The sequence below is a fragment of the Archocentrus centrarchus genome, chromosome 6 (genome assembly GCF_007364275.1).
Source record: "Archocentrus centrarchus isolate MPI-CPG fArcCen1 chromosome 6, fArcCen1, whole genome shotgun sequence".
Lineage (NCBI taxonomy): Eukaryota > Metazoa > Chordata > Actinopteri > Cichliformes > Cichlidae > Archocentrus > Archocentrus centrarchus.
The window spans coordinates 22,900,826-22,913,135 of NC_044351.1; the positions used below are offsets into that span (position 1 = coordinate 22,900,826).

Sequence of the window (12,310 nt, forward strand, 5' to 3'; positions counted from 1 at the left end):
CCAACAAATGTGCCAATGTGTCCCTGTCCCCCACTCATTGCTTGTTACACTGTGGTGGCATGGACGTTGTTTAATTGATATTGTTGCCACAGCAGTTGACTGCTGTGTGGTAATGAAAGACCATGTTCCTCAGACTGAACCAAAACAGGTATTACTGCTAATACTGTAAAGATACCCTCTGTTCAAACCTAAAATTTCCACATATAAAATGTATTGAGCACTTCAAAGACTTCTAGTGTTGATCAACTAAGTTTCTGTTCTCCCACTCTGGAGAAATGACAGGGCCAATCAGACCTGCTTTGGATGGGAGTACCAATTTCAGTTGAGTCATACAGATCAAGACCAAACCATGGAGAAAAGCATCACTTTAACAACTGCTTGTGCCATATAAACATATAGCCACAGAATGCCAAATAAAAAGACATTCATGAGCTTATCTTTGTTAAATTTGCTACTATCCTTATTGTAAATATGCATTTGGAAATTTTACTGTAAAGGAGGCAATCTAGCACAATAACCATGTAAAACTGTGAATATAGGACAGAAGCTTCACCTTCAGCTCTCTCTTTCAATTCTGATCTCTCTTGAGCCTTAATGTGTAGCAGGATCACTGTAGGCGTCATGCTTATATGGGATCTAGGTCAGCGGAGATGCGGTAGTGTGTGTGTATCTGCATGACATCACCTCCTTCCCTTTAAATAGCTCTCAGTGGCTTATGACACTGAAGTTGTAGCTATGCACTGAGTAGATAGTATAGGACATTAGGAAGAGATTCTGAAGACTGGATAGTATGGCACTATATTGTAGCTGGATGGTGTGTGTGTGTGTGTGACAGTACAAACACATGTGTTCTTTGAGTATGCTGGGAGTGGCCAATATGAACATGGTCTTGTGAGTGCATGTGCATGCACATGAGTGTGTTTGTGTGTGTAAATGTAGGCAGCAAGGCACACCCATGGTTAACCTCAGTTTCTGGCGTACTTTTATTCAGGATGTGACAAACCAGCAGCAAATGGCAGCATTCCCTGGACTCTGCTTTGCTTTAAGATGGTCTGCATGCTATATATGTCTTGTGCTAGCATCCATCTCTCTGCAATACAGTGGTTCAGCCCATAGCCATGACTCTGCAGTGGAGGTGTGGGTTAGGAAGGAGAGAGGAGGGAGGGGAGGGGAAGGGAAGGGAAGGGAAGGGTACCTGCACTGTCAGCAACATCCACACACTCCATCCATCTTTCTTGTGCTCTCTCACTCTCATTTATCTCCTCCACTCTGGCCCTTTTCCTCTTCTCCCTGGTGTTTGTCGAAATGCTTAGTCATTGCGGTAAATCAACAGCTGATATATACATTAGCATAAAGTTTTACTACATCTACTTGTTCCAGTTAAACTACAGTGTGACGAACCACTACACGCACACACTCAAAACAGCTGATTAAAACAACTGTAGCCTAATCTAAACTCATATATTTTCCTTTCTCCAGCCGAAGCTGATGGCTAAAGACCTGCTGGACCTTGTTGCCTCTCACTTCAACCTCAAGGAGAAGGAGTACTTTGGAATTGCATACACAGATGAAACGTAAGTCATAATCAAATATTATTCCACTGAAAACTGAGTTGTCAGGACTCAGTCTTTAATTTAACTTGCTTGTTTGGGTTTTTCAGTGCTGTAATATAACACTGTAACTAACATCAGCATCAGATCAGATACTCAGTTGGTAGCAGTGAAGTTATTACAGCAACATGTGGGTCAGTGATACTATAATCATAGGCAAATTTAGTATCAAAGTTCAGGTGCAGCTGGTTGTGCAGGTAAACAAAGCAGAAAGGCCATCAGAGTGGGGTGCATGTGAACATGGTTTCTGATTTCATGGTTGTTTGAAACCAATGTCAGTGATGTTATGGACAGTGTATTTGTAGTTGTCGAAGACAGAGATAGAGAGCCTTAAATAAATGTCATACAGTTAGTTTCAAGGATAATGAGTAGTAGCAGGTATGGTTTCTAATTACATTTAATTGCATTCAGTTTGGGGGTATAATTTAAAATCTTTTTCCACATGGCTACTGTTCCACTACAACCACTTAAATTTTACTCTGTCTACCCACTAATTGGCCTTTGTAGCATTAGTGAACAAACCTGAAAATGGTGGAGAGGCAAGACTAAATGTAAAATACATATTCCAGGATTAACTTGAGTTGTGTCACAGTGAACAAAAACACCACAATAAAAATGTGGCATTTGGTTTTGGTTTGGTTTTCTCTTAAGGAATTTCCAATGGACTTTTTCTGTTTAAGCTTAATTAAGTATGAAATTGAAAAGAAAAATCAAATTTAGCCTATGTGACTGATTTGTCTTTCACTTGTTTTTTCAGCCATTGCCTCCATCATTCTAGGTAAAGCAAAGAATCAAAGTTAACCATCAACTGATGTGTGTGGTTGTCTTTCTCTGGACTAGCAAAGATCACAAGTCTGTGTTTGCCAGTAGGCTTGTCATGAGAGCTGTGCTTGAAATGCAAACATGACATTCAAATTAGCTTTGTTGGGTTTTGTGACCTAGAAAGGCAAGAAGCACCACAGCATGATAGCGATGCCAACAATTTACATGCAGGCAAACATCGCCATGGCCATCGCTCTGTTTTTGTTTCATCTCATGCATCCACTGACGTTAAGCAAGACTGGCCTCTGCTCTCTGGGATTTACATGGTTGTGACACATACTATTGCTAGTATCAGTCCAGCAAAGCATCGTCCACTTTAGAGTTTTAGTCCCCCCAAGGGCTAATTCTGTGATGTGTAGATTTGTTGCTTGTGCTTGGGGAGAGCAGACGCCTTAGCTCTGACCACTCACTGGTCAAAGAGTCTGCATGCTGGGGAAAGGAGAGAGAGAGATCGAGAGACAAGAAACAGAAGAAGGGAGAGTTTGAGAGAGATGTTGCTCAGTTGCTCAGGAGACCATGCAGGGTAACCAGGGTGACAAGCTGTCTGTGCAGTTTTTCTCTCTGTTGGAAACAAAGAGAGAAACGAGAGGGGAGGGAAGAGAAGAGAAGAGGAGGGGGACAGAGACAAGGAAAGTGTGACAAAAATGATAAATGGGGCGGCTTAAGTAGAAAGTGTTCTGTTTCATGAGATGAACTTTTGTGTATCCTTGTTTGATATTAAGCCATCTCTGAATAATCCTGTTGATTGTTTGGCTGTTCTTCCTCACCAGGGGCCATTTTAGTTGGCTGCAACTGGACCGCAGGGTATTAGAGCATGAATTCCCCAAGAAGTCTGGTCCCATTGTCCTTTACTTCTGTGTTAGGTGAGTCTTTCTTCAGCAACTTATTGCCCTCAATTACACAAGTCATTGTCTGATTGTAGATGGGATTTGAATGTATGTGGGAAAGAAAAAGATAAATGTGCCTTTAAGTTCTTGTGTACATTCATACATTCATGTGATAATAGGAATAGATTAATAAGATTAGTTATGAAAAGCTCCTGTGAAATTGCTCTGATCCCACTGTTTACTTCCCGCCACAGGGCCTCTCAGCCAATGGCAAGCTTCTCATAGTTCATTAGTATGCACCGCATGCAGATACCATCAGATAGCTTCATGGTGACCATGCTCTTAACAAAATACCAGATTGCTTTTTCCTGTAAGGGGGTAACTCAGCGCTGTGCATCTTTATGTTTAAGCTGTTTAACAAAAAAACTTGGAAACTCATTTATAAAGGTCCTTATTAATATAACATGAAACAACATGGTAAATATCCTTGAATTGTATGAACACAACATGTCGTTCTTGCTGTTGCTCTACTGTAGTCATGTCCATGGCTAAAAAAAAAAGCTCTTTTTGACCTGCTGTGACATTTTAAAATTCCATTACAATTCACTTTCCTTTTTCTTTGTCACAGCAGGTCAAAAAGAGCTGTAAGATGAAAAATCACAGGCATGACCAAAAAGCAGCGCGTGCATGTTTGTGTACGTTCATGATTGCATTTAGTGGCATTATGTATTCCATAGGCTTGTTTAAACAAACAAAAAAAAAAGGCCACGTGACATGAGAAAACATACACTCCTATGCACATACGTGCTTCCTTTTAAATAAAATTACTTGGAAGAGATAGTGAAGGCTTTATTTCAAGGACCATTTCCAGGCACAACATTGCATTAAAATGTTATTCACTTTTTGAATGACTGAATGATACTTTATCGGTCCCACAATGGGGAAATTATAGTTAACAGAACACCCACCCAAGAGATAAGTGTCTGCAGCCTTGCTGCCATCACAAGAGGTGCTGCAGTTTTGGTGTTTTTAGTGTAATGCGAAGTGATGCACATGGACAAAATGCCAGTGAGTCATTTTCATGGTGACATCTATATCATGGCTCAAGTCATGAGGCAGGATGTAAATAAGGCAGTTTTTTGGAAAAAGCATATTCTATTTAGCAAACACTATTTGCACAGTGCCACAGTAAATACAGTCAAGATGTTTAGCTACTCTGGGCAACACAGTGGCGTGGTGGTTAGCACTGTTATCTCACAGCTAGGGGGTCTGGGTTTGAATCCACCTTGGGCCAGGCCTTTCTGTGTGGAGTTTCCATGTTTGTGGGTTTTCTCCTCCCCCAGTCCAAAGACTTGCAGTTAGTGGGCTTACGTTAATTGGGCATTCTAAATTGCCCCTAGGTGTGAGTGTGAATGGTTTTCTGTCTTGTATTGGCCCTGTGACAGGGTGTACCCTGCCTTTTGCCCTATGACAACTGGGATAGGCTCCAGCCCCCCCCCATGACCCTGAACAGGATAATGTTTGTGGATGTTTAATTCATGTTCATTCATGGATGTTTAATGGTCAAAAGTTTTGAGAATGGTGCAAATATTGTTTTTTTACACAGTTTGCTGCTTCAGTTTTTATGATGGCAATTTGCATCTATTCCAGAATGTTATGAAGTGTTATCAGATGAAGTCCCTCTTAGCCATGAAAATTAACTTAATCCCCCCCAAAATCATTTCCACTGCATATCAGCCTGACACCAGCCACAAAAGGACCTGCTAACATCATTTCAGTGATCCTCTTGTTACTACAGGTGAGAGTGTTGGTTAGGACAAGGCTGGAGATCTCTCCGTCATGCTGATTGAGTTAGAATAGCAGCCTGGATGCTTTAAAAGGAGGGTGGTGCTTGAAATCATTGTTCTTCCTCTGTTAACCATGGCTACCTGCAAAGAAACATGCACAGTCATCGCTGCTTTGCATAAAAAGGGCTTCACGGGCAAGAATATTGCTGCTAGTAAGATTGCACCTTAATCAACCTTTTATCAGATCATCGAGAACTTCAAGGAGAATTTAATTGTTGTGAAGAAGGCTTCAGGGCACTCAAGAAAGTACAGCAAGTGCCAGGACTGTCTCCCAAAGTTTTTTCAGCTGCACGATCAGGCCCCACCAGTGCAGAGCTTGCTCAGGAATGGCAGCAAGCATTGGCATGCACAGTGAGGTGAAGAGTTTTGGAGGATGGCATGGTGTCAAGAAGGACAACAAAGAAGCCACTACAGGGAATGAACTACTGAGGACTAGGGCAAAGTCATTTTCTCTGATAAAGCCCCTTTTCGATTGTTTGGGGCATCCGGAAAAATGATTGTCCTGAGAAGAAAAGCTGAGCAGTACCATCAGTCCTGTGTCATGCCAACAGTAAAGCACCCTGAGACATTCATGTGTGGGGGTTGCTTCTCATCCAAGGGAGCTCACTCACTCACAATAGAGACACCCTCTCTATTTTTAAGATTAGGCTTAAAACTTTCATTTATGATAAAGCTCATAGTTAGGGCTGGATCAGGTGACCCTGAACCACCCCTTAGTTATGCTGTAATAGGCCTAGGCTGCTGGGGGGTTCCTGTGATGCACTGAGAATTTCTTTTCATTCACCTCTTTTTACTCTGTTTATACCCCACTCTGCATTTAATCACTAGCTATCATTAATCTGTGGCTCTCTTCCACAGCATGTCATTTGTCCTGTCTCTCCCCTCAGCCCTAACTGGTTGCGGCAGCTTAATCCCACTGAGAATATGTGGTCAGTCCTCAAGAGGTGGATGAACAAACAAAAAAACATGAATTCTGACAAACTCAAAGCATTGATTATACAAGAATGGGTTGCCATCAGTCAGGATTTGGTCCAGAAATTGACAGCATGTCAGGGCAAATTGCAGCGGTCTTGAAAAAGAAGGACGAACACTACAAATATGTAATTCTCAATGAAAGCCTTTGAAACTTTTTAAATGCTTCTAATTATGCTTCAGTATATCAAAAAGATCTAAAACACTGAAGTGGCAAACTTTGGGAAAACCAATAATTGTATCATTCTCAAAACTTTTGGCCATAACTGTATGTTGATTCCAGCATTAATTTACTAATAGTTGTGTCTTTCCCAGGAGCCTGCATGAAAAAGCTCTGGTGGTAGTGTTGGTGGTTAGCTGTGTGGGGTACAGGGTTACTGTGTGTCTATTTACACAGACTAATGGGTGTTTGAAGATGTGGTGGTGGTGCTATGACACTGTGAACTCTGACACCTCATTGAGGCTTCATCCCCCTTCTTCATCATCGCAGTTCGGTCTAATCTCTAACCTTAATCTCTCTAAATGTCACACTACTGAATACACCCGCTCTCGAACACATCCCACCCTATTTCTCGCACTCGTACACGTTCAGATGCAGATTGTGGACTGTGGTGTAACAACAATGAGCCCAAATGTCAGGCCTGAATCTGTTATGAATCTGAACATATTGTTTTTAATAAGCACAATATAAGGTTTGTTTATGTGTGGGTGTGTGTTTGTCTAATAGAAAGTATGTTGTGTGTTTATGTGTGGGTGCATGTTTCTCTGTGTGTGTCATGTTTCTGCATTCTCATGCCGTGTTTTTGTGATGCATGTGTTCCCAATAAATGCTAGGCAGATGCCCACCTCCTGCTGATTCAGTGGGTGCCTTTTTTGCATGCTTGTTGCTGTGCTGGCAGTGTGGGTATGTCTCATCAACACTGCTGCTTTAATTAAATGTTCACACTGAATATTGACAAGCACCTCTCATTCTCTCTTGCAGCTCAATGGGTAATGCAAATTAAGCCCCCCACACACACACACACAATTATTGATCTGCCTACAGTCCCTCTCGCTCAATACCTATGCAGACTCACGTGCACTGAAAATGAAATGTGAATTCCCAAGTATTCATAAGGATACATTCATAGATCACACTGTTCACAAGTGCAGAGAGATATCAAGTCATACTTTTATGTATATCCAGTGGTGGATTTAAGCAATTTATCCACTAATTGCACCAGTTTGATTCTCAGCCCCTTCAAATCAGCATGGCAAATAATGTAACATAAGTTGCTTCCCATACACGGAAGCTTTGCCACCACTCGTGTATGAATGGGTGAATGTGAAGTGATTTGTTTTGTAAAACCTAGCTAAGGTTAAAAGACACGATTAACTGCAAACCATTTACTGTCTCTGAAGGAGATGTCAGGAGTCACATGAGAACATCTGTGAATCTTTTTGATGTTTGTTTTCACCAGAGAGGAGCTAACAACGAGTAGCTTCCTAGCGCACCATTCCAGCTTCCCTCTGGCTCTGCATGCATTCATGAGCTAAATTTAAACTGCATTATTATGTTAGTACACTGCTCACCGCTCTGCCAGAAGTGGGTTACTGTGTTTCTCTCTCCAGAAAGTGACAGTGTCTCTGTGTGTGTGTGTGTGTGTGTGTGTGTGTGTGTGTGTGTGTGTGTGTGTGTGTGTGTGTGTGTGTGCGCGCGCGTGTGTGTGTGAGAGAGAGAGATCACTGCACACTGCTGATGATGCACAGTGAAGTGCATCATGTGCACATTCAATCTACGTGTGTGTGCGTGCATATTCAGATTGAGGAATGTGCACACACTCACAAACTGATAATGAACTACTGCCAGCCACTGTGGTAGTGTGGTGTAAGGGGAAGTGAAAGGATGCTGGTATAGGTAATCAGTCTTTGGTTTGGTGCGACCCCATCTGGTCATTTTTACCACTGCAACTATTCAGTCACATCTGCACAGTTTAATTATCATAGCCTTCTAGCATGCTAATTCCTGTATTACCTGTTTCTAACTTTTGTTTTTGAAGCAAACACATAAAACTTAATAAATCTTCTTTCTTTTGACCGAAGGTCGACGAGCATCCCCGCTTACTTTGAAACTGCAGCAGTATTTATGTTTTCTTCTGCGTTTTCAGGTTCTACATTGAGAGTATATCCTACCTGAAGGATAATGCCACCATTGAACTGTTCTTTCTTAATGCAAAGTCCATCATCTACAAGGTAAATCCTTACTTTATTTTCATGATGCAGTCAAAGTCTTCTGGCTTCATCTCCTCCTTCATTTATTTATTTTTACATGCTATATGAATGATATGAATCCTTTGTGGAATTGCACTTAAAGCCAAGATTTTCTCTTGGCCTTCAATCATTTTTGTTTTCAGTGGTTGCATTTTATGGTGGAATTACAAAGAGTGCTGGGCTTCATGTTGCATGCCACTTCCTTAGCCCATTTTTCTTTCTAAATGAAGAGATGCCACAAGAGGAAAGCTTGGACCTCGCTCCTGCACACTGATTTGGTGAAGCAGAAAATGTGAACCATGTGCATCATCTGTTACCCGTCATGTCATGCGCCGCTCCACATTTCAGCAACTAGCAAATGATTTTCATTGCCATCTGTCATCGCTAAGCCACAATTACTTTGGCTGTTTAAATAGCGATTTAAAATATGCATTGGAATTCATACTTCTAGGAAGTTGCCCAAAGAGAAAATTCAAAAGGCAGAAAGCATTTGGAATTATTTCTCAATTTCAAAATTAACCATCCAGAGAATCCCATTGATATATTTCTTTAGAGTAACTAAGTAATTCACTTAACTAGTTAAAATTCAGGCAGCAGCAGCTAGTTAGAGTCTAATCAGCATACAGCACATTTATAGACACCGGTATCAAGCAGTTATGTAACCTTTCCAGAAGAGGGCGTGTGCAGCCTGAAGGTAAATAACTTAACTGAAATTTCCCAGTAAAAACCTTATAGATTACTGTGATAATGTCTAAACACTTTCCTTTGTGCAGTAATTTCTTGAATTGTTCATTTTTCCAGAGCCAGTTTGTTCAAATTATATATATATATAAGTACATAGAAGTAAACCTACTTAGAAACTCTGGTTTGACTAACGTACAAGCACCTGTCTTACTAGTGTCTGTTAGCAATATGTTCAAATATCAGCAGTTCAGTCTTGCCAGTAAACATGTTAAAGCATCTTCATGAGATATCAGTCTTTAATTGCTCATTTATTACAACTTAGATTAGCTAATTATCAGTGTTGACCCTACCAGCTCCAGCTGTACTGTAGATGCCTTTGATGATCCAATGGAAAGAGAGTAGCAAAAGGAAAGCTGAGAGAAAAAACACAACATAGTAGATAGAAGGTTTAAGTATGCTTTCTGTAGTCAGTCTCCTTGCAGTTAGAAACATTTGTGCTGTGCTGTGGAAAAACAGTACGGAAACACACAGTGTGTGCTGATTTGTAGGCTCACTGGGTGGTACACCCACAGTGGGTTTGTTCTGTCTAGTATTTCATCCTGGCTGTTTGATCCTCCATCAAATTAAGAGGTGGATTGTAAAGGGCACATTCCTGGGATAGGTGACCCACCACTCACTGCCCACTAATCCTTCTCTCTGTTAATGTACACATAAGATGTCATCTATATGTGTATTCATATGTATATTTGAAACATATTTTTACAAGAACAAACCACACATTCAGGTCATTAAATCATGAATGCTTGCGCCAGTGCTGTATGTATCATCCTGTTCTTCCATTGTTGAACTCTGAGCTGATAGTGATGAGTAAAATATCAGTTTGACTGATATCCAATTCCAGTACCCAAAGTAGCATGTCACAATAAATAAATATCGGCCACTGACACCAGGAAGTGCCACTTTAGGTCAATATCAGTCAAAAGGCCTGATTTCACTGCATCCCTAGTAAAATATTTAAAAGACACATTGGTAAAATGTACTCAGGGAATCAGTAACCAGAGCATCCATGCTCACCCTCAACCCCTAAACCCCTCTCCCATCCCCCTTCACTTTGCCTCATTTTGGAGCTCTTTCTGCATGAACACGTCATGAAATTAGAGAAGGTAGAGAGAAATAAAAAAGAGGGTTAGTGGCATTCAGGTGAAAGGAGCTATCAGCTTATGTCGAATGACTGATGATTTTAGGAATGTCCACTTTTTACTCCCAAAGGCAGCACAGTGTGTGTGTGTGTGCTTTATTTACTTGTGCTCACAATAGGAGAATGTCTCTCATGGCATTTGCTCATTTCTTTTCTCCTGTTTTTGCAGGAGCTGATTGAAGTAGACAGCGAGGTTGTCTTCGAATTGGCTTCCTACATTCTTCAAGTAAGATGAAGTGTGTGTGTGTTTGTTTGTGTGTCTGTGTGTGTAACACAAGTTATTCCAGGGGCTGTTCTCTTCTGAAACCGTTTGAAGTTTTCCTCCAAACTATCTCCACCAGCCTTTGATCCTAATTGAGGATGATTAAACTCACATTATCTGCTGCAGTAATAATTGTGAGCGATTAAACTCTCATTATCTAATGTAGCTATCAATCTGACGTTAATCTGCAGTAACGCTGGGAGGTTTCAAATCCGAAAAACCTCAGCTGACTTTGGTAACAAAATTTTGGTCTACCACATAAATGGTGGACAGGAATAGCTGCTGTCACAGAGAAGCTCTTATACTTCACAAATGCTCATTGACTCCAGCCCTTTCTCTTTCCTGTCCCTTTCTCAGAGTAGGTAAGTCAATTAACCGTGATTCTGCAAGGTCATGTTACACATAAACTGGGCTGAGTTTGGTGCGTGTGTATGTGTGTTTGGCCTCTGTGTGCAGGTGCAGACACACAGTGTCAGGTATCTCTGTAACCTTTCAGAAGGTTCATTCCAGATGGCCGTTTAATGTTTCTCTCGATTCCAGCATGAAAACTAAAAACCACATTTTATGGTCACTGTTAAGTGTTGACATATCCACCTATGGAAGTTGCCCCATTATCTCTGACTTCTTTTTTCCTTTTTTCTGCTCCACAGGAGGCTAAAGGTGATTTCACCAGGTAAGTACACTCACTGTCATCATAGCTATTGAACATGTCAGAAAGACAGATTCTGTCTGTCCTCTTAACAGTTGTTAAAAGCAACAAAACCTCTAAAAACTAAATATTCTAACAACTAACAAAGCATCTTGATGAAAAGAGGTGCAGACACAGGGACAACAGACATGATATCAGGGGTCTGTCTGCTCCTTAGGGTTACAAAAAAAAAAAAGAAGAAATCCAAATTTATGTGCAAGTTTCATGAGAGCTGAGGGCCTCATGTGGCCCTTTGGATATACATCTGTGTGATGTTGGCTTAAATGTATGTGATTCCTCATCCCTTTGTTGTAGCACGAATAACATACTACTACAGCCATCACCTCTGACCCCATTTCCGCCAGTGAAAGGAGTAAATAAACACAACAGGGATGGAATGTGACACACTCTGGAGACATTACTTCACATTCTTCCCCCCTTTCCTTACCCTCTTCCTCCCACACATTCACATAAATCCTTTCTCTAAAAGCCCAGTCACTGCTCTCTGTATTTCTTTTCATAACTTTTAAATAATAATCAACTGTTTACCTTTGTCAAATGCATATCAGGTTGTTCTCAATGAATTCCCTAAATTGTAGTTCAATGCAGTTTATCTTTATCTGACTACATTTCAGTAAGCTTAATACACATCTGCATAATCTGCAAAAACAAAAAAAACATTGAAAAAAGCATTATCTTGTGACTTTTTTATGATGTCTTTGTGCACAGCTTGCATTTCTGATCATTCTTACCATTTACAATCCCAAAGTTGTGCATCCAACCAGTATACTTAATAAATAGCTACATAGTGAATATCAGTCAATGCAGACGCACAGCTGCGTTCACACATTGAAGAACAGACGGGCCGAGCGGATGGATCTCTTCCAGAGCTTTAGCTCATAGGTTGTCATGTTCCCAGGGCTTTCCCCAATCTTCTGAGGCCTAGGCAGAGGCTGGAGAGAGGCTGGGGGGATTAGAGTTGGGTATTAAGACCTCCTGCCGCTGGAGGTCTGAAAACTGAGTCTGGGGCCAAGTCACTTTAGCTGTCTGCATGTTTCCCTGTCTCATTTACTCTTTCTCAGTGTTAATCTTTTCCTGCTCCATCCTTATTTTTTTTTTATCTCCTTTTATCTTTCTTTATTTATATTTT

At 40.9% G+C, this 12,310-nt stretch overlaps 1 protein-coding gene across 6 annotated transcripts in view; it reads left to right on the plus strand.

Annotated features, from left to right (window-relative positions):
• The window catches only part of frmd4a (FERM domain containing 4A), an 82,996-nt gene that overhangs the window by 48,544 nt on the left and 22,142 nt on the right, over positions 1 to 12,310 (plus strand). For all 6 annotated transcript variants that reach the window (XM_030730854.1, XM_030730849.1, XM_030730852.1 and 3 more), the window contains exons 3-7: positions 1,480 to 1,574; positions 3,203 to 3,295; positions 8,226 to 8,310; positions 10,380 to 10,436; positions 11,123 to 11,145. In XM_030730854.1, the coding sequence (XP_030586714.1) occupies positions 1,480 to 1,574; positions 3,203 to 3,295; positions 8,226 to 8,310; positions 10,380 to 10,436; positions 11,123 to 11,145 (353 nt within the window). The remainder of the gene's footprint in view (positions 1 to 1,479; positions 1,575 to 3,202; positions 3,296 to 8,225; positions 8,311 to 10,379; positions 10,437 to 11,122; positions 11,146 to 12,310) is intronic.